The following is a 22,919-nucleotide window of genomic DNA, read 5'->3' on the forward strand; positions in this document are numbered from 1 at the left end:
TCCGAGAAACACGGACTCGACGGCCTGGGGATCATAGCAAATATAGCCCTTTTGAGAACCTGCATACCCAAGAAATGCACACATAACTGATTGGGTTGTAAGTTTATGTCATTCATGATCAAGTAAATACACAAAACAAACACAATCGAACGTTTGAAGATCAGTGTAGGATGGAGAATAACCAAATAATTTAACAACGGGAGAGACATGATGCAAGATAGGCGAGGGCAGGCGGTTGATTAAATGAACGGAGGTAGAGAGAGTTTCACACCAAAACCTAGGAGGAACGGATGATTCAATGAGAAGGGTGTGGACCATATCAAGAAGGTGACGATTTTTTCGCTCAGCAACACCATTTTGTTGGGGTGTCGAGGGACAAGAACGTTGAGAGATAATGCCTTTGCTTTGAAGAAATTCCTAAAATTCCGCCGACATATACTCGCCTCCAGAGTCAGAGCGGAGTACTTTAAGGTGAGCAAGAGAACTATGTTTCAATGAGTGCAAGAAACCTCTTAAAAAACGACAAAAACATCAGACTTAGCCCATAAGAAGAAGACCCAGGTAAATCGACTAAAGTCATCAATAAAGGTGACAAAGTACTTAATTTGTGCATGCGAGACAACAGGAGCAATTCCCCAGACATCACTAGGAATAAGGTCAAAGCAGTGGTAGGCATGCGAGGCATGATGCGGAAATGGTAGAGTTTTACTTTTGCCAAGTTTACATAATGAACATTCAAAATAAGTATCACGAGAAGTGCAGTCTTGATTGCCTAATAAACCCGATTTAAACAATGTACGAAGTACAGCTGAGTTTGGGTGGCCTAGACATCTATGCCACATCTTAGTGCCAGATCCAACAACATTACAAGCAAAATAAAGTACATGAGAACGTGGAATAACAGTGGATAGCAAGACTTTAAGTGGAAATAGCCTGCCCACTTTAGGCCCCTTCGCGATCACCTTCCCCAACGTTTGATCTTGCACAACACAGCCAAAGCGAGAAAACTGAACATTACAATTTTTATCAACCAATTGACCAACAGACAGAAGGTTTGTCGATAGGTCAAGAGACACAAAGACATCAGCTAAAGACAGAGAGAGATCACTAACAGCACTGATAGGCAGAGTGCTGCCATCAGCAGTGTTGATGTGCAGGTTGCCATCATACTTTCTGACATTCGAAAGAGATACAACATTGTTGGTCATGTGGTTAGAGGCACCGGAATCAAAATACCATGGTTGAGTAGAGAGTTTCTGCTTACCTGAGATACCAAAAGTAGAAAAGGCAGATATGATCATCTTTTGTACCATTTCAGGAGTGAGGGTGGTTGAACTTGCAGATGCTGGTGGAACTGGAATGGTAGTGACTGGGACGGCCGGCGACAATGCTGCAGAACTAGAAGCACCAGTGGAGGCATGATAAGTTGTATTCTTCCTCCTTTCAGGACGTGTAGGACAAACGGCGATGGGATGACCCAACTTCTTGCAGTAGCTATAGGACCTCTTGGGGCATTCTCGAACAAAGTGACCATATGCCTTGCAGTGGAAGCACTGAACAGAACTCGTGTCCCGACCTTTATTTCTTCTTTGTGCTACATAAGCCATAGGAGCCGAAACATCAGCCTAAACTCGTTGTTCCATGTCAACCTGAGTAGCAAGGCACTGCTCCTCCCGAAGAAGTTCACTCAACAGGCATCCAATGACGGCACTGGATGACGATATATCAAATGTAATCGAGCAATCTCAAATTCTGGATGGAGCTTCATCAAGAATTGATCCCTTTTATTGGTTTCATGTACGGCTTGCACAACAGAGAGAGTAGCAACAGGGACATCCTCGTAAACAATGTCAGTGTAATCAGCCCACAGATTTTGGAAGCCCGAGAAATATTCTTCAATGGAACGGCTGCCTTGGGTGAAATTAGCCATTTCATATCCAACTTGAAATCAACGGGCCATGCTGGTTTGACGATAAACATTGTGGAGGTAATTCCACATATCTGTTGTAAATTTTTAGGGCCTCAGATTAAGGACTAGATGAGGCTCAATGGATCCAAGTATCCAGGTCATGACTCTAGCATCCAAGATGATCCACTTTGACAATGCGTCAGCATCGCCAGGTGTCGGATCACTCCCATCAATATGACCCCATAACCCTTTCCCTGAACAAATAACCGGAATTGAAATTCCCAAGCACCGTAGTTCTTGCCCGTGAACTGAATAGGAGAGAAATCTAACTTGTCTACTGACATGATGGATCCAACAAAAATTCCTGATCTACCCCCGCAATATCAGAAATTCCAAAGATACCCCCACTCTTCGGAAATTCCAAATAGACCCCCACACCTTCAAAAATTCAAGATTTGCCCCCAAATTATCAGAAATTCGAAATAAACCCCTACACCTTCAGAAATTCAAGATTTGCCCCGTAAATTATCAGAAATCCGAAATATACCCCCCACACCTTCAGAAATTATAAATACACCCCCACACCTCCAGAAATTCCAGATCTACCTCCAAAATATCAGAAATTCTAAATTGACCCCAAAACTTTCAAAAATTACAAATTGGCCCCCAAAGTTTCTGAAATTTTCAGAACGACCTTATGCCAAATAATCTTCGTCTTAATCGAATAGGCGGGAAAAAAAAGGCACCTTTCTTCTCCCGTTAAGTCAATCTATAGCTATCCCCTTCCTGGGCTCGGTAAAATGATGCTATCAGCATGTGTCAGTTTTGTGCCATGGGGTTTGGAATGAACGGAATAGGAGGTGGTTCGAGGCTAAATTTGAATCTGACAAAAGTGTAGCGGAAAAAATGACGGGCCAAATAACAACCTGGCTCCTGACGAAAAAGCCTTTCTGCTCTTTCAAGGGCACTTCCATTCGTGAAAACTGGAGCAACCTAGCAAAGATGCATTTGGGGACCAAGATTCAAGTTATGAAAGAGTGGGCGCCCCCGGAGGTTGGATACTTAAAATTGAATTTTGATGGTTCTTCTCTCAAAAATCCGGGGATCGTAGGTTTCGGAGGTGTGATTTCGGACTCATTTGGCAATCAGTGTATTTCTTATGCGGGTCCATTAGGCATCTCCGACTCAACGTCTGCAGAGCTTCATGGTCTTCTCAACGGGCTCCGAATTTTCAAAGATAAATGCAGTGGCCCAATTCACATTAAAGGGGATTCCAAGGTAGTCATTGGATGGGGCCGTGGCACTTCCTTTCTACCATGGAGGCATTGGGAAATTTTTCAGGAGATTTTAGAGATTACCACATTATTTTCTTGTATTTGGTCTCACATTCCAAGATCTGCAAATTCAGCAGCAGATGTGCTTGCCAAACAGGGAGCATCTCTTCAACATCTCGTTGTTAGGGATTTGCTCCCTATCTCTTTGTAATTTTTCGCCTTTTTAATGAATTACATCTTTATCAAAAAAAAAAAGAAACTCCTTTTCCAGCGAGAACCCCCTTTCCGGCAACGGAACCACCCGTTGGAGCTTTTCCAACGACTTTTCCGAGCTCCAACAAGGTTTTCCGACAACCCCCGAAAGCGATGCAGAAAAAAGAATCATCGGACAGCGCAGGTCGTCAAACAGGGATACTTCGGGCGGAAAACCTTCGGACGGAGATGCTTTGTCAATCTTCGGACGAATCCAGCTCTAATACCATGATAGGATTTGTTTCCGACAACCACCGATCTGACGGAACTCAACGGCTGACGGCACAGCGAGCTCACGGTGGTGGACGAAACCACCACTACCTCACGGGACTAATGGAATAGTCCAAATAACCAAACGAGAGAGAGCATTGAGTTGTCTGGTTTCTCGACGAACACAACGAACACGAGAGACAAATGATAAAATGTTTCCGTTCGGGGTTTTTTCTCCCTTTCATTATGTATTTAAGTTTTAGGTTTTCCTGTTACAAAATGGCCCATAGGCCTAATACAATACCACCCATCCCATTAAGCCTAATCTAATAACCCTATGTACAAAACCCAAATTATACAACAATTATGAACATAAATTATATTTAATATACATTTTAACATATCGTAACAGCATGGAGACTCTCGGCCCCAAACAAGATTAAATTCTTCTTATGGACTGCCATTCAGGAGCAAATCCTCACTACGGATAACCTTCACGGATTTACCACTCCCAATAGTACATGCCCCCTCTGAGGCATTTGTCAGGAATCAGTTCAGTATGTTCTCCTCCGTTGCAGCTTCTCTTGGAGCGTTTGGATGGCCATTTTCCAGAAAACTGGTATCCAATTGGGCCTTCACCAAGACCTTTTTGGAACTATCCAGATGGTTTCGAGGACACGTTTGCCTAGAATTGGCAAATTGCTTCTCTCCGCTTGCCTTGCTCACGTTCCTTGGTGTCTTTGGTTGGAGCGCAACAACCATCATTTCAACCTCAAGTCCAGTAATTTGGAAAGCACTGTCTCTTGCACTGGGTGTGATCTCTAGTTGGCCACACACTAGGAAGGAATTTGCCCCCCAGGCAAGTATCTCCCTTCGCTGGAATTGGCATCTTCTGGCACATATAGCAGGGCCCCAAAAGCTGCCTACCATGGTTGAATGGACCCCTTCAAGTGATTGCATCAAGTTTTGGGTAAACACGAATTTGGGCATTTTTGTAACAAGTAGGGACTCATGGATATATATATATGTGTGTGTGTGTGTGTGTGTGTGTGTGTGTGTGTGTGTGTGTGTGTGTGTGTGTGCTCAAGCTTGAAGGTGAGTGTTAGAAAAACAATTAAAGGGTAGTTTTGTCTTTTAACATTAACTATAATCTCAAGAATAGATATTATATTGTTATGCATGTTTAGATCTATCTCTAGTACAAGTTTGATGTAATTTGATGGGAGATATAAGGGGTTAATTAAGTGTAAGTGTATGAGGGCATAAGTGTAATTATCCCTAACTTAAGTTATTAAAGAAGATGGGGGTCGAGCACGACCCCCAAGGGGAGTTCTTTCCAGACTTGCTTCTTTCGTCACTCTCCCCTCTGCATCCTCTTACTTCACTCTTCAACCCAATTACTCTTTTTCACAGCAAAAACGTCAGATCCACAAAGGAGGATGACACATGGGATTATGAATGAAACAACCACTTCCAGACCTATAGAGGATGTAAACTACCCAAAATCCCAAATTTCATGATAACGAGAAGCATAAATCTTTCTTCACTGGTTCGATTTTATGTAGCACCAAATGAGAGACAGGTTGCATTAGTAGCTCTCTGTTTGAGGCATAAATCCTTCACATGGTGAGATGGTCTATTTCATGAGTCTTGAGATTCGGTAAAGAAGCAAATTCTTCAGATTGCATCTTAAGTATGTTGATATAGTCCCAAAATGTAAGACATGGACCAACATTAGCAAGACCACATAAAGTGCCAGCAAAATTGATCGAGTGAATACTTGCACTACTGTGTTTGCAAACTGGATATTTGATAGCTTATGAAGCATAAGATAGAATGTCTAGAAGACAGAAGTATTTCTAAAGGAATACAAGTTTCAATCAAGTTTAGAGAGGTCTACAGATGTGTTTCCCTCTTTATCGTACCATCTGATTCTAGTCTTCAGGAGCCCAGAGCTGCCATATCAATATCTAATGAGCTGAAAATTGGACAACCCTCACAAAGAACAAGAAAAAATAAGAGGTTAAAATGTCGAACTTTGGGAAACAATGAGGAATTGGCCAACTAAAAGAGTAGGCAAGGTCCTGCAATCTAGTAACAATCGCAAAGATGTCATTTGATAAATATTCAATGAAGTCATAAGGAATGTCACTAGTCAAAGTCTTAATCTTGAAGTCTTTTCAATTAATATCTACTACTAAAAGCTCATGTACCAGACATTGCACAGTGTATGATTTTGAAATATATAACTAATCTTACTCCCTAAGTTGTGACACTGTAGGGTAAAAGAGTTCAAATATGAGGACAAAGGGTGTGTGTTAATGATACAAGACTGAACTTCATGTAAAAGATGATCGGGCAAGAGGAGCGAGAGAGGAGATGATTGAGCAAATGAGTAAGAGAGAGAATCCGGGAACGAGGAAGAAGAATAGAACAAAGCACAGAGGAGCAGCGGAACTGGAATAGAGAAAGAAGATGGCGGGAGAGGTCGCTGAAGAATAACGAAGCTGGTAGCAGAATACAAAGACATGAGAACCAAGAGTATAGGACAGAGATCGAATCTGTAGATGGAGACCTTGGACGTTATAGATGACCCACTCTATAAGTTCTATTCGACAAAGCAATGCAGATAGTGAGACGAGGCAGCCCCAACATTGCATTCTGGGCGACAATCCGAAGATCATCCAACAAGATGAAGACAACAGTGAATGGACTACGGTTCAGAGGAAAGCTCACTAGAGACCCCATCCTGACCAGCCCTTTCAACACACTGAGGAATCTCGCTTCTCCTATGGTAGCATCTTCCTCATGATATCAAAATGGGGCCTGATGACCAACCCCTGCATTCGTGTAACTATTTGGAATGGGGATAAAAGATCTTTCATATCCATCCCTATTGTTGCCTACGCATCTTTCATTTAGCAATTCGAATCAGTCACCTCTAATCGCCAGCTGGATACTGCAACCAAGGAACTCTGGATTGGAACCACCATCTTCTCCTTCTTGGCCTTCAAGTATCATAATGTCAAAGAATGTAAGATGATTCCATATTGCGGAAGAACCATTATGACATGCATCTACATTCCTGAATCTACGAACTCAATATTGGCAGGTTCCTTGCTTATTTTCCAGTGACTTCAATGCCATCCATGTTTGTACTGAAAAGTCCCCCTGCCAACCGCATATCCTCCATGATGCATGGATTTGCTGATTTCATCGGGAGTTGCAAATTAGAGAGGAAATCAACCTGTTTGGTAAAAATTACACATGGTCAAATGGGCAACAGCCTGCTGTTCTCTCCAAGCTGGGTCGCTGGAGATTGGTTGAAGATCTATGGGAATACTCAGGATGGTTCTGAACAGGGCTGGATGTGACCATTGGCCTATTCAGCTCAACACCATGTTTGGCACGTGGGGACCCGTGCCTTTCAGGTTTGATAATTCATGGCGGATTGAAAATAATTTTGATGGTCTCATTGCTGAATGGTGGACTGAAACGAACGAAACTAATTATTAGGGGTAGGCTTTTCCTCATAAGCTTAAACTTTTAAAGAGGAAATTGAAGGCTTGGACCTCGGATTATGGCCAGTCTACCGATGCTGAGAAAACCTTTCTCCTCTCTCAAATTGCCAACCTCAATTCTACTAAAGAGCAAGGGTGCCTTGCAACTTTTGAATTCTCCAATCGAATTTTTCTTCAAAATAAATTTCAATCTCTGGTTTACTATGAGCGAGTGCAATATAAGCAATGTTAAAGGTTTAAGTGGTTGGTCGAGGGCGATGCCAATACCAAATTCTTCCATGCGGTCAACTCGGAGAGAAGGACTAACCAAGTTACTTCACTATCTATTGATAACAAAGTAACATCGGCTAGGGCCTCTATTAATGATGCCTTGATTAGTTTTTATGCAGATCTACATAGAAGAGTGCCAAGCTAGATCGAGGCTCCTTGGCTTGCATTTCCCAAGGATTACTCCCATGATGGTTGTGTTCCTTGAACTAACCTTTTCTGCCAAAGAAGTTGAAGATGTTGTCCTTGGTATGCCTAATGATCAAGCACCTAGGCCAAATGGCTACAATGGGGAGTTCTACAAGCACTGCTTGCCAATTTTGAGAGAGGATATCATCACTATGGTGTGCAGCTTCAATAGTAGAGGCATATCCTTTAAATGCATCGGGGCGTCCTCATCACCCTTATCCCCAAAAAAGCAAATGTGGAGCTACCTAGAGACTTTCGGCCAATCAGTATGGTGTCAAGCTCATAAAAGATTATTGCTCAAATTCTCGCGCATCGTCTCAGGACTGCCATTCCTACGACAATTCACCATGGCCAAAGTGCTCTCATTCGGGGGTGAGATATCCTCGATTAGTGATGGCTACTCATGAGATCCTTGACTACTTCAAAAGATCTAGCCTACCTCAGTTTATTCTCAAGCTCAACCTTGAGAAGTCGTTTGACCCGGTCAACTGGGTACTCCTGGATGATATCTTGGAGCGCATGGGTTTTGGGAATTATTGGAGGCATTAGATTCACAGCTGCATCTGAACTGACCTCCAAACAAAAGTTTAATTGACGCAAGACCACTATTTTGGGTTATCACATTGATCTGACTCTGTTCCAATCCATGACAAATGTTTTGGGATGTACTATTGCCACTCTCTCCACCGCTTATCTCAGTCACCCCATGATTGATAGCAAGCCTCATATGGGGCTCTAGGCTCCTGTCATCAAAAAGCTTGAGCGGCATCTTACCACCTAGAGGGGGTGATTATTGTCGAAAGCTGAAGACTCACGCTCCTCAATTCATGCTTTGCTGGAATCCTGTACTATTATTTGTCGTTCATGCCTGGCCCCGCCTCTATTTGCCATCACATTGAGGTCATCAAAAGGAGTTTTCTCTGGAGGGGTGCTGGTAATGAGCTCAAATACCACCTGGTGGGGTGGAAGGAGGTTTGCATGCCCAAGCATCTTTGGGGGCTTGGCATTCGAAGCACTAAGGATATGGGTTAGGCTCTTCTACTTAAGTGGATTTGGAAACTCAACACCGCTTCAACGACCATGTGGAAGCCTATGGTCATTGCAAAGCTCTGGATGACTAACGCATAGTGGATCATTGACGGCAGGCGTCACTATTTATCTCCCATTTGACGGTCTATTTTCCTCCTTCCGGCCTATTGCTCAAATATTCGTTTCTTTGTTGGGGATGGATCTAGCTTAAAATTCTAGACTGAAATCGTCATCTTCTTGATATGGTCGGAACTCTTTTACTTGAATCATTTGTTCCTCCCTGTTTTTGGTGTCAAGTGCTTTCTACTTCAATTCATTTAATCAACTGCCTGCCCTCTCCTACGTTGCATCATGTTTCTCCATTCTGTAAGTTATTTGGTTATTCTCCGTCATTTACTAATCTTCGGACATTCTGTTGTGTTTGTTTTGTGCATCTACCTGATCATGAACGACACAAACTTACAGCCCAATCAGTTATGTGTTCTTTTCTTGGTTATGTTATTTCTCAAAAAGGCTATGTTTGCTATGATTCGCATGCTCGTCGTATCCGTGTTTCTAGGGAATGTGGTTTTCTTTGAAAATCAATATTTCTTTCCATCTCATGTTGCGCTGCCATCTGCATCTTTATCTACTCTATCGAGCTTTGATGAGTCCCGTCCCACTTCATTTGTGCCCCCTCCTGATCCTGACCTAGCGCCTGCTCCTGATCATCCCTCTGCTCCTGCCTCCACCACTCTTCGTCGGTCTACTCGCCCTTCTCACCCCCTGATAGGTATGGTTTCTCTTCCCCTGTATCTCTTGTGGCTACTTTATCATCTATTTCCATTCCCTCTTGCTACAAACAGGCAATGGCACATGAGCGTTGGCAAAAGGCAACGCAAACAGAACTACAGGAGAATCACACTTGGAATATTGCCTACTATTTAGCCTCTTGGGAGTCAATGGGTTTTTCTGTTAAACTGCCTCGTAGCCCTGGGGAACAAGCAGGAATATGGGATTGATTATGAGGATACATTTGCTCCGGTTGCCACGATGACCATGGTTCGAACCATATTGGCCATTGCAGCCTCACAGTCATGGCCACTGCATCAGATGGATGTGAAGAATGCATTTCTCCATGGTAATCTACAAGAGGATATCTACATGAAGTTTCCCTCTGGTATGACTACTTCTTCTCCTAATGATGTCTGCAAGCTACGCCGTCCTTTGTATGGGCTTAAGCAAGCTCCCCGGGCTTGGTTTGAGAAGTTTTGCGGTACACTTATTCTCCACAAGTTTACACGAGTCAGTATGATTCCTCTCTCTTCTATCACAAGTCTGCCGCTGGCATGGTCATTCTCTTGGTTTATATGGATGACATTATCATTACTGGCACTGACTCTGGCCTGATTACTAAGCTTCAGCAGGTGTTGCATGCAACTTTTCATATGAAGGATCTTGGCCAGCTCACGTACTTCTTAGGGCTGGAAGTACACCATCGACTCAACGGTATTTTCTTAAACCAACATAAGTATATTCAAGACATTATTACTGTAGCTGGTTTGGAGGACACTTCTTCGGTTACTACTCCTATGGAAAGATGAAGGGGCTCTTCTTGATGATCCTACTATCTATCGATGCCTAGTTGGGAGTCTCATATACTTGACCATGACTCGTCCCGACATCTCCTATGCCGCTCATCAGGTCAGTCAGTTTATGTCTTCTGCTCGGCATCTTCGTCTTGCGCCAGTTCGGTGCATCATCCGCTATCTGCGAGGTTATCCTACTCATGGATTTTTCTTTCCTACAGGCTCCGCACTTCGACTTGTTGCCTACAGTGATGTTGATTGGGTTGGGTGCTACGATACCCGTCGCTCTACTACAGGTTGCTGTATGTTTTTAGGGGATGCATTGATTTCTTGAAAATGTAAGAAACAAGACCGGGTGTCCAAGTCCTCTACTGAAGCCGAGTATCATGCCATGTCTACAGCGTGTTCTGAAACAAGACCGGGTGTCCAAGTCCTCTACTGAAGCCGAGTATCGTGCCATGTCTACAGCGTGTTCTGAAATTATATGGCTACGCGGTCTTCTTGTTGAGCGCCAGTTTCTTCAGACTACCCCTACACCTCTCCATGCGGATAATACGAGTGCTTTTCAGATTGCTACCAGCCCTGTTTTCCATGAGCGCACTAAGCACATTGAGGTTGATTGTCACTCTATCCGCGACACTTTGGAGTGCCGGATAATCTCTCTTCCGTACATATCTTTGGATCTTCAAGTGGTTGATGTCTTCAACAAAGCATTGTCTCAACCTCAGCATAATTTTCTGGTTGGCAAATTCTTCTTGGTTGACTTCCCAGGATCAATTTGAGGGGGGATGCTACCATATGTTGGAATGTATATAAGATAGGTTTTATATTAATATTTGTTGTATAAATTATGACATGTACATAGGTTAATTAGAAAGGGATTACTTGGGCTGGGTTGCATTGTATTTAGCCCATGGGCTCTATTGTAATTGACCTAACCCTAAGTTTAAATAGAAAAGAAGGAGAGGGGAGCAGCACTCCCGTTTTTCTAGCCTCCCTTGTGTCAACTTGCTCACGGTAAACTCAGAGCTTGAAGCTCTTCTCCTTGGCTGTTCGTCAGCCTCTTGTGGTGGTGTTTCTGTCCACCGAATTCAAAGCTTGGAGTTCTTGGTTTGGGCTGTGCCGACAGCCTCATTTGGTGGTGGTTCTGTCAACGAAAACTCAGAGTTGGGAGCTCTTGTCTTGGCTGTTCCGTCAGCCTTCAGTGGTGGACGTTGGGTGTTCTCATCAGGCTTTACTCGTCTAGAAATCTTTGTCAATAATCACAATGTAACAGAATAAGATCCACGGTTTCAGGAGTAGTTTGGCAAAACAGGCACAAGGGATCCAAAACATTTGTTCCTCGGTGAATTAACGAATCAGATGTCAGAATTTTGTTTTAACACGCGATCCAAATGAAGAACTTCGCTCTCGGAGGTACGAGTAGGACCACGCTATGGCAGCAGGATGGCTGGATTGAGTAGAGGGGGGGGAGAGTAGGAAGTTGTAGGCAATAGAAGTAGAAAACGTATCTTGCGGGCATGGAGTCCATATGAGAGAATCCGGTGCATTTCTGAGTTGAACCGATGATAAACTCGTGACAAGATTAGCAGCTTCAAGAGCATCGACATCCGTCAGCACTCTACGAAGGTTCAAGTTCCACTCACCAGAATCTAGCCCGATCGCAGATATGGTCGCATCTTTGTTTCTAGCAAGAGAAAAAATTTGACAATGGCTGGTATTGAAGCTACTTGGGCCCACCCACCAGTTTGTCCAGAATTTTGTCTGACAGCTAGTAGCATTGGAACACTTGACGGATTTTTTGAAAGTTGGCAACATCTGTGCAATCTTTTTCCACACAGGAGATAATTTATAATATCTTCCTCCTTTTGTCCACCAGCCAGAAATTTTTTCTGCTTTGGCCGCAACTATGTCTCGCCATATCAAAGTTGGTTGCATATTAAATTTCTAGATCCACTTCATAAGCAAGGCAGAATTTGTTGTTACAGTGTCACGGATCCCAAGACCACCCATTACAATAGGTTTACAAACATCAGCCCATTTAACAAGACAATATTTTCTTTCCCCATTTTGTCCACACCATAAAAATCTCCTTTTTAAGGAACTCAATTCTATTTTGAACAGAAGCAGAGCATCAGTACAAGGAAAGAAAATAAGAAGGAATACCATGGAGGCAAGATTTGATAAGTATAAGCTTACTAGCTTTGGACAAAAATTTCCTCTCTAGGAAGCAAGTCTGCCTTCAAGACGCTCAATGACGAGGTGCCAAGCGGATTTTGAAGGTAAAACAGGGGACAGAGGAAGACCCAAATATGTGCCCGGAGGGGAAGCTACTTTACATCCCAAATATCTTACCATAGAATTTAAAACCGAAGGGTCAATTTGAAGCCAAAAATGGATAATTTAGCCCAACTTACCTTTTGTCCAGAAGACAATTCAAAAAGGTTGAGCAAAGATTTCATGTGGGATATCTGACTCATTGTATCTTCTCCAAAGAGTATAGTATCATCAGCATACTGCAGAAGCGGAATATCTTGGTTCGGGTCGTCAAACACAAGATTGAGCCAACCCAAGCTTTTAGCGAACCGGACCATAGAAGCAAAATGCTCCCCAATGAGAGTGAAGAGAAAAGGAGACAGTGGGTCACCTTGTCTGATGCCTCTTGTAGCATTGAAGAAACCGCATGGCTTTCTGTTTACAAGGACAGAATATGATGCTGGATTCAGTGGTGTTCTCAAAAATTCCTCAAGTGCTGTTTTTGCGACATATTCAGGTCCCCTTGGTGTTGCTGATTCCATAACTGATGAGCTTCAAGCCTTTTGTCATGGTCTCTTAGTATTCAAAGACAGATTTCAAGGTTCTCTCCTCATCAAGGGTGATTCAAAATGTTTGATCAATTTGTGCTCCGGGATGCAAGATCCTCCTTGGCATCACTCGCCATGTTATTTTGACTTTATGGATCTTGTAAATTCTTTTGTTCGTAGCTGAAACCATGTCCCTAAAGCAGCCAATAGCTTGGCTGATTCTCTGACTAGAGAAGGGGTTTCCTTCCGATACCTCATTGTTAGGGCTCCCCCTATTTTTTAGTTTTTGCCTTCAGGCCTAATGAATTCACCCTTTCCTAAAAAAATTAAAAAAAAATACTCATGGACCAGACAAAACGAGGTTACTGATGCAACAAGAGAGTCTCAACAATTTCCTGTCCTTTTTTCATTAGAAATTCTGTTTAACGAAGTTAACTTCATATTATATGAGCTTTCTATTCTGTAATAGCACCTTTGTTCTGTCATATTGTATTTCTGTTAAGACTATTTTTCTAATAGGAGTTTCAGTTGTCTTGAACTTTTGTATTCGTTTACTAAACAGAGATGAATTTATTAAAGAAGCAAGAAAATAGAACAAGGAGGCATGTCATCAACATTTAAGATGGGCATAGGTCCAAAAGGTTGATAAGCACTTACTATTAAACAGAATTAAGTTTTTAGTACAGTTCTTAGGAAAGTAGACACATTTTATGTAAATGTGAGGAGGCCACCAAAGTCCACACTCCGCACCATGCCTTTGGCAAGGCACCTTATCTCGTTTCAAATGAATGAAGTTCGTAAGCTTTTATTTTTCTTCATTTCTACGGTATCCCCATTGATTAATCTTTTCTGAGGTCAAGCAGCAAATTTAATGGACACAAATTTGCAATTTTATCTAATAAAGATTTAAGCACAAATTCTATTATTACTCAAATTCTTCCCATGACAGCTCCCACAAATACAAAAAGAATAAAACAAAATCCAATTTGAATTCATCATACCTCTAATTAGATTTAGGCGTTGCAGAAAAAAAAAAAAAAAAAGCTTATGTGAAGTCATCATGGCTGTTATGGATGTTGGTGTTGATTATAGACAATTAGACAATAAAAGTGCTATTAAAAAAACAAAAATAATGGACAACAAAAGTTGTAAATCATGAGAAAGAAATACCATCAAAAGTTCCAAGCCAATTGGCCCCAGAAGCAACAGTATGTCACATCTAAACACAACCGTAGCAAAAGTCTGTCATCCATAAACATAGAGCCATTAGATAACTTTCAACTTTAAAGCATTTAAACTATGTATTACTAGAAATGTGGATTGAAAAATTAATAAACCAAATTACAAATATAATGAAAAACCCTTTGGCTGATCAAGATACGTATAAGAACAACTTCATTGATCAATACACATTTAAGAAATTCAGTTAATATACGATGAATAGTCTAAGGTTTAAATTCAGCCAAAGGCAGAGATGTATACCAGACATCTTAATGTTGCCAAGTAGCTTCCCTTCATCCAAAAAGCATATGCCAAAATGACTGCATACAGACACCAAAACATCAGCTGTAGCTCTGAAATAAATGTCCACCTTACAAAATCCAATTAGATCACAATATACAGATTATAATAAATAAGGAATCAAGTTCCTTAACATAATTTAAAAAATATAAGATTTGGGGAGGAAAATAAAAGAAAAAAGAGGGAGAAGAGTTTTTGAGAAGAGCAGCCTTGCTGCCTTGAGTGCATGCTGGAAAAAGCATGTCTCCTTTCTTTCAATCAGGGTTTTAAGTGACACTTTACAAAAGGATAAAAATTCCCTCCAATCCACAAATTTACATATTTCCTAAAATACATCTCTAAATTGAATGAAAATTGAACCATAGACATACTAAGACATTGTCTATCTAACAAACATAATATGAGTGAAAGGTGTAATATAAACGATGACTAAAATACCCCTGAACTGATATTTTAACACTCCCTATCAAGCTAAAGAGTAGATATCTGTGAGAAAATCAGTTCAAAAGCATTTTGGTCATTTTACATGATCGAATATTTTACATTATGGCACTATCTTGTTCAGCATATTTCATTTAGTCTATGTACAAATTATTCATAGGAAGAGTAGAATGGGAGGTATAAGGGAATACGTATTTTCTATGTAAGAGGGGCATTTTTGTTATTTCTGTAATTTATGACTTAAAACCTAATAAATGGCATTGGGGGTCGTGCACAATCCCCAACGCATCTCATTCAGAGCTTTGCCTCCTTTTTCTTCTCCTTTTTCTTTCTCTCTCTCTCTCTCTAGGTTTTCACACTTATTACAATATCAAACAATCCAGCTATGAGAGCGCAGCCATCAAAATTGAGTTTGATAAAACCATATGCCCGGCAAACCCATTCTTCCATAGAAATTGGATAAGAAGGACCAAACATTTGAACTATGAGATCCCAGTTTTCTCTACTCAAGATTCCTCCAATGTTAGTGAATTCTGGTCTTGTATGAATCCAAGCCGTGATCATTCCAGTTATTCAAATTTGGACATCCTCTAGTGTAGAGAATTTTCCTCTGAAACTTCAATTGTTCCTCTCTATCCATAACCCCAACGGGATGTGAGTAAAGCACATTCAGGGGAGACATTTTCCCTGGCCAGGAAGTCGGCAACCCCGACTCGCTTGACTAAGTATGAAAAGGTTATCAGGAATGCAGCAGCTAAGCCTTAATTTTTGGAAGTGCATCCAAATTCGCCAAGCAAAAAAGCAGAGGATTAACAGGTGAGGAATCATCTCTTCAGCCATACCACACAGGTCGCATAGAGAGTAATTGGGTTTCCTCTTTTTCCCAAATTATCAGCCATGAGGGCACAGTTGTGAAGGGCACTCCATAGGAAGAATAAGACTTTGTGTGGTCTCGATAACTTCCAAGCAGTGTCCGCCCTTTGGACCTGGAAATTTTTTGTATTTTTTAGGTGTCTATAGGCAGAAGAGAGAAAATCTACCACATTCATCATGGGTCTAGACCATTCTATCCTCAAGTCAATCCTCATTCTTATCTCTCCCAATAAGCTTAGGAGTTGGCTAGCTTCGAGCACTTCAGTTTTAGACAGCCCTCTCTAGAGGCCCAAATCCCAATACCCACTTGGTATCCAATTTTCTGAGAAAAGTGAAGATGGCTTGGAAGACAAAAGGAAAAGCCAAGGCCATACATCTTTTAGAGATTGGTCTCCCATCCACTTATCCGGCCAGAATCTCACTAGGTGCCCATTGCCCACATAGAATCAAGTTGTAACAGAGAACTAATTCTGAAGAGGGTACATAGTGCGCCAAAGAGGGGAGAGGCGTCGTCTAGTCCCTCTAGAGATCCACCATCTCAAGCGCCAACCAAGTTTCTTTGCAATCCACATAGTGGTTGAAGTCACATTGAATCTCCAAAACACTTTAAGAGGAGGGCCAAATTCATTTCTTTTGTGCACCGGTGAGACGGGGGATGAAGCCATGGTGTGGCCAAACACCAAGGCCGAAGACTGTGCAAGTCCAGTGCACGGCAATAGCAGCGACAGCCAAGGCCAAGTGCAATGGCACAGCCCCGAGGGGCGCACACATATGGCCGGCCCGGAATTAGCTGCAGCGGAAGAAGACGTACTTACGCTTGCCAAATGGATGGGCAAGCAGCAAGGTATGCAACAACCCCAGCAGCCAACCCAGACACAAGGCAGCACACCAACAGACACTTCTGGCGGGCCGAAATGGGGTTGCGCGCGACCAGGATTCCTGGCGGGGCGAAATGGGGTTGCTGGCGCGTGACCAGGAATTCCTGGCGGGGCAAAATGTGGTTGCCCCACGCGACCAGGACTCCAGGAGGGGCGAAATGGGGTTGCGAGCGGCAGGACGCCAGGCGCAGGCGCGCTCGCGGCAGGACGCCAAGCGCAGGCGCAGGCAGGCGCACGCGCGACAAGGTCACCAGGCGCCCGCGTGCGAAATGAGGTTTCCACAGGCGGCGCACGACCAGGACTCCATCCGCGCGCGAAATGGGGTTTCCTCAAGACCAGGTCGCCAGGCGCCCCTAACGCCAGAAACCGAATTTTCGGGATCTGGCGAATTTCTGGGCGTTTTTAGAAATTTCAAAGGGCCAGGACGGATTCTAAGCCTTTTGAAGCCCAGGGGAGGAGGCTATAAATAGGAGGGGCCTCTCCCATTGTAAAAGAGGAGGAATTTCGGATTCTTAACATTCTTTGCCCTTTGAGTGTACAGAGAGAGTTTTTAGCCTTGGCCTTCAAGAGTGTTTGGCCACCCTTTGTAATCTTGTATTCTCAATACAAAGTAGGCTTTTTTCTTCTATATCTTGGTCTTTTTGTTGTCCCTTTTGGCTTGCAACTTCTTGTGTGAAGCATCGGTGGGAAGATCCGAGGCTCAAGGAGGCTGACTAGTTCTTCGGAAGAGCTAGGCCGCACGGGGTAGATATTCCGCTGGGCTAGACGGACTTAGCCCAAATCTGACCGCGTGACAACCGGACTCCCAAACCTCCAAAATATTTTGGCTTGCAAACCTCGGACCAGTTAACAAGGTGGTACCTGAAGCCATCGTCCAATCCCCTCCACAGGAAATTCCTTTTCAGCCTTCCAATTCTGTTACAAACAAAGCTTGGGCAAGGGAGGAAAGACATGTAGTATGTAGGTAGTCCAGCTATGCAAGAATTGAGGAGAGTGAACCTCCCCGTTTTGGATAGCAACCAGCCTTTCCAATCGGAGAGCTTGGTTTCCATTTTTGTCAAGGACTGGTACCCATAAGCTTTTATTTGGTCACTTATCCAACAATGGGAGAGCAAGTTAGGTTATGAAGAGGGAGGTATGTGAGCATCCCAGGCAATGCACAAGGTAGCTGGCTAACCCATCAGGGAGGTTGAAACCGATTAATGAAATCTTTTCCCAATTGATTTTCTGCCCAATTGTGATCTCCAAGAGGCTCAGGAGGGCCTTTAATCTACTGACTTGCTCCAAGCATCCTTCACAAAAACAGATGGTATCATCTGTGAATTGAAGAAGGGAAATATCTATATCTTCTTTCTTAGTGATAGGCCGAATCCATCCTTTCTCCTTAGCTGCATAGAACATTGAAGATAAGTATTTGACAATCAAGTTGAATAAGAGGGGAGAGAGGGGATCTCCAAGTCTTATTCCTCTCAATCACTTAAAGATCCCGCAAGTTGTCCCGTTGAGAAGTAGAGAATATGTTGTTGAGGAAATGCAGCTTATAATCCAATATCTCCATTTTGCACCAAATCCATAAGTCCCAAAATATCATCCAAGATATTCCAATTAAGACGGACGAAGGCTTTTTCCAAATCGAGCTTGAGAATAACTTGAGGTCTCATGCTTTTCTTGAAGAAATCAATTATTTCATGTGTTGTCATTGCCGAGTCCAAGATGTTCCTCCCTTTAATGCACTTTGGTCATTGTTGATTATAAGAGGGAGGACAACATTCATTTCAAAAAAAAAGAGGGCGGACAACATTAAGCCTATGGACTAGAAGACTAGCAATGATCTTGTCAGGGCTCGAGATTAAGCTCATGGGTCTGAAATCCTTGGGGTGTTCCACATTCTTCTTTTCAAGAATAAGAGCAATAGAAGATGCTCTCATTGCTCTACAAGTGAGACTTTTATGGTAAAAGCTTCAGATCATTCTGATGATGGTATCACGGATGACTAGCCAGCAAAGAGAGTAGAATTCACCATTAAATCTGTCCGGCCCCATTTCCCTATCCCTCAGCATACCCTTTGCCACCCTCTCAGTCTCCATTTCCAAGAAAGGGAGCTCAATAAGTTCAGCAACATATGGGGTGATTTTGTGGAAGCGAAGACATTAAATCTTTGGTTGTGTGGACCTTTCCTCTATGTACAAATCTACAAAGAGGCTCATTACATTAGAGATGGACGACCCACCCAAAGTTAGCTTATTGTTGATGTTTAATGAGGTAACTCAATTAAATCGTTGCCTGGCTGAAGCGGTATCAGGGAAGAATTTGATATTATCGTCAGCTTCAGCGAGCCATTTGAATCAGGCTCATTGTTTTCATATAATACACTCCTTGTGGGAAATAACTCGAAATTGATTAGAGAGTAGTACAAAAGGAGAGTTCAATGGTAGAGAAAGACCTTTGTTCTTCAGCTTCATCAATAGTGCCAATTTGGAACTATGTATCTAAAGTATTAACAACATACAAAATAAGTTGCTTCCCTTATTGTGTGCAACTATTTTTTCTTCATAGACCACCATGAACTCTACTTGTTATTTGAATATTCTATCATATTGCAGGTGGGTGCAAAGTTCTACCATTTTGTGGTTGCACCAATGCGGCACATCTTAGGCTCTTTGCCTGAGAGTCGGAGTTATTGTCAGTAGGAGAATAGTTTAGTTCAAACTCAAAAAGATTCTATGTTTATTATTTGAGAACAAGCCTCCTAGTTATTTTGTGAGGTACGAGCCTAAGTTTAACATGATATTAGACTAACTCGAAGCCTGTCTTCTTTTATTTTGCAGCCCATACAGGTTTTCTTTTTTCTTTTTTCTTTTTTCTTTTTTGGAGTAAAGTGAATTTTATTTCAGCAAACAGCAAAATACAAGCAGCCTAGCTAAAGGAACACTCCCTTAACAACAAGGGATTGTAAGGAGGCTCCTTGCTTGACAAGAGAGTCAGCAAAAGCATTTGCTGATTCGGAATATGAGACCATTCACCAAGAAAGGAAGACACAATGTCAACAATTTCATGGAAAACAGTCGAGTGTTGCCATGGGGGTTCAGCAAGGGTCGAGCACCATCCAATAACTATTTTGGAGTCGTCTTCAACAATAATGAGGCTATTGAGATGGTCCCGGAATACAATGAGCCCTTGAAGGAGGGCAAACAGCTCAGCCGACAGTTACACCTGGGTTGCCACGTGCACTGCCATCAAAATTGAGTTTGAGAATGTCTGGATTTGGCGGTCTCCATGCTTCAACAGTAGGGCCTCAGGGTGGAAGCGAACATGTGAGCCATAGCCTGCCAATTGACGCAAAGGGGAGAGTTCCCCAAACTAGAAAACTCCTTTCTAGTATGGAGCCAAGAGGAAATGTGTCCGATGATGCTGCTAGAAACCTCCTCCACACTTTTGAATTTGCAGCTGAACTGTCAGCTATTTTGCTCCTCCACCCATACAGGTTTTCTATGTCACCTATCTATGGATATTCTGCATGTATTTGTCCTGATTGTCCACATCAGGGGAAGTGTTGATTAGTAAAAAGTCCCATGATTCTGTGGTTGTACATGTGCTCCACATGTCAGTCTATTTGTCTGCATGTGGGAATTGCTGTGCATGGAATAGTTCCACATTCATTTAGATCCTCTGGTTATCAGAATGTTCGCATTTATGAGGCTGCTGCAATGTTTTGAAGCAAATAGAGCCCCCCACCATCATTACAACCTCTCTTTGTTATCTCTATGGCGAAGTGATTGAAACTGTGGATACCTCTTGCTTGGCTGCCCAGTTTACTGCTAAGCTGTGGTGCTGCATCCTTCAACTATTCAACATCAGTATATGTTTTCCATCTAAGCATGCAGAATGTATTAAACAATGCGCTCCCTGGCCACTTCCCTATTTTGGCAAGATGCTATGGAGATCATAGCTATCTATCATCTCTTGGTGCATATGCTCTGAAAGGAACAACCGTATTTCGAATGGCAAATCAAAGGTTAGGATAATAGTTGATTGAATAAAGCGGCTCTCCCTCCCATGGCTCCATAACCTTAAAGATTCCTTTCAATTTCAGTGCTCAAATACCAACAAGAACTGGGTCTCAGTTGACTCCCATAGTCCCTTTGTCCTAATTGCATTTCTGAGTGGCCTCCTTCCTCATTGGGAGCCTTTGAATTTAACTTAGAAAGCAGTGCTAGTGGAAACTCTGGCCCCATCAGTTTCAGGGGGAGCCTCTCGGAACCATGATGATAACCTCCTTCTCCCTTATCCTGGCCTTCTTGGTTCATGCGACTCCCTCACTACTAAAACTTAATATCGGTTGCAGGGAATTGGCATAGCTGTTGAAAGATTCAACTCTTCCCCGATTGTTAAAGGAGAATCCTCAGCAGTGATTAGCTTGTGCACCAAGGGAGCCAACCCCACATGGTGGCTGCACTCATTAATGAAATATTTTGATTTGGCTTAGCACATGCCCATCACTAGGGAGCTTACTCTGAGATAAGCTAACATGACTGCTGAAAGTCTTGCCAGGGAGGTTTCAACCTCTAGGATATTGTTATCCAGAGTATCTAGTTTTTATTAACTGTTATTAATACCGAATGTAATATTTTGTTTTGGAACCACCCATTTACTCATGGGCAAGGTCGTTTCTATTCTCTTCCTTTAAAAAATCTAATTCAACTTCGCAGAAGAAAAAAAAAAAAGAGGCCTGCTGAGTACCACTGGTTATTATGGTAGAACTGACTCAACCTTAAAACATAAGTTGCATGTATAAATAACCTATTAAGTAAGACGAGAACAATCAATTGTCATGCTCAACATTGTAAACATTAGCATGTAGTCGTACACATGCCATATGAAACACCCCCACCTAGACTAACATTGAAAAACTAGTCCCTACCTAAAAAGTATACTATTGAAAAAAAAAAGTTGCTTTATCAATGTAATTAAAAATGGCAACCACAAAACTACACCGTTTTGCTTTTGGGGAACTTGACATGAATATTTCTTTCTTCAGCAAGTAAGCCAAAACTAGAACTTGCAAACTGAAGGTTTAGAAAACCATTTCTTGGATCAAGTGACAGCGCCAAGGTCTAATATACAATTATGAAGCTTCAATAAGTAAGCCAAAACTAGAACTTGCAAACTCAAGATTTAGAAAAACATTTCTTGAATCAAATGATAGCACCAAGGGCCAATATACAATTATAATGCCTTAAAAGCTCAAGGGGTAATAGACATTATCACTGTTAAAGAAGCCAGTGCCAAGGAGTCTAAGGCGAGTCTCATGCGGAACATGTCTCACAAGTTGAAGCAACTCAAAGAAGAAAAAAGGAAAGAAATCTTCAAAAAGAAGCACGTGAAGGAGGAATATTTCAGTCTTCTTTCTTATATATAATTTTATTCAGCAAAGTTGTGTTTGGGTGTAATTAGGAAAGTAAAGTTAGATTGCAATTAGGAAATTGCTCTTTTATTAATATAAGATTGTCAAGAGGAGGAAGAACAACACACAACATAAGTTCTTCTCTCCTCTCATTGTGTTCACGAGGTCTCTCTTTCCTCTCTCTCTCGTTCTCCTCTTTCTCAAACATGCCCACCTTATGAAAATTAACAATCACAATCATATAATTGGGGCTAAAACCAAACTGTGCCAAGTGTCTAAATAAAGAAAACAGGTACAGAAAAGAATCACCTAAACCCATAGCAAGTATGTTAGGAAGAGGGCGTGTGCAATAGAACAGAAGATGAAACTCTGAAGCTGTCAATACAACGAAGAAGGCCTCAACTTGGGGACCAAACTTTCTTCTAACCTGTAGGAATATAACAGCATAGTTCTTATCAGAATTACTAATACCAATGAAAACTAAATCCAAGAGTTAGAACTGAAATTATAATGTGAACTTGAACACAAGAAAATTCAATCAACCTGAAGAAAATATCTTCCCATAACTCATATGAATGTATCACAAAACCTACGTGTTTGGGAGAATCTCAACAACAGATTTTCCTGTACTGAAACATCAATTTTGAAATCAGGCCTTGAAGAGGGGCCCGAGATAGGCATCTCAACCTCACCTCACAGGCTCTCACCAATCTTGGTATTGTTCCATATCGACCAGGAGGGATGGAACTCCAATCATTGGAAACAAGAAAAATGAATAA

The 22,919-nt window shown here is 42.1% G+C and overlaps 1 protein-coding gene across 2 annotated transcripts in view; it reads right to left on the bottom strand.

Annotated features, from left to right (window-relative positions):
• LOC137934163 (dol-P-Man:Man(7)GlcNAc(2)-PP-Dol alpha-1,6-mannosyltransferase) overlaps positions 1-22,919 on the bottom strand; it is a 62,649-nt gene that overhangs the window by 36,567 nt on the left and 3,163 nt on the right. For both annotated transcript variants that reach the window (XM_068778415.1, XM_068778416.1), the window contains 3 exons: positions 22,450-22,567; positions 14,506-14,564; positions 14,194-14,265 (listed from right to left, as the gene is read on the bottom strand). In XM_068778415.1, the coding sequence (XP_068634516.1) occupies positions 14,194-14,265; positions 14,506-14,564; positions 22,450-22,567 (249 nt within the window). The remainder of the gene's footprint in view (positions 1-14,193; positions 14,266-14,505; positions 14,565-22,449; positions 22,568-22,919) is intronic.

This window comes from Aristolochia californica, unplaced genomic scaffold (assembly GCF_029961685.1).
Source record: "Aristolochia californica isolate CCGP_79_NKW_82.1479 unplaced genomic scaffold, dmAriCali1.0.hap1 SCAF_6, whole genome shotgun sequence".
In the NCBI taxonomy this organism is placed as follows: Eukaryota; Viridiplantae; Streptophyta; class Magnoliopsida; order Piperales; family Aristolochiaceae; genus Aristolochia; species Aristolochia californica.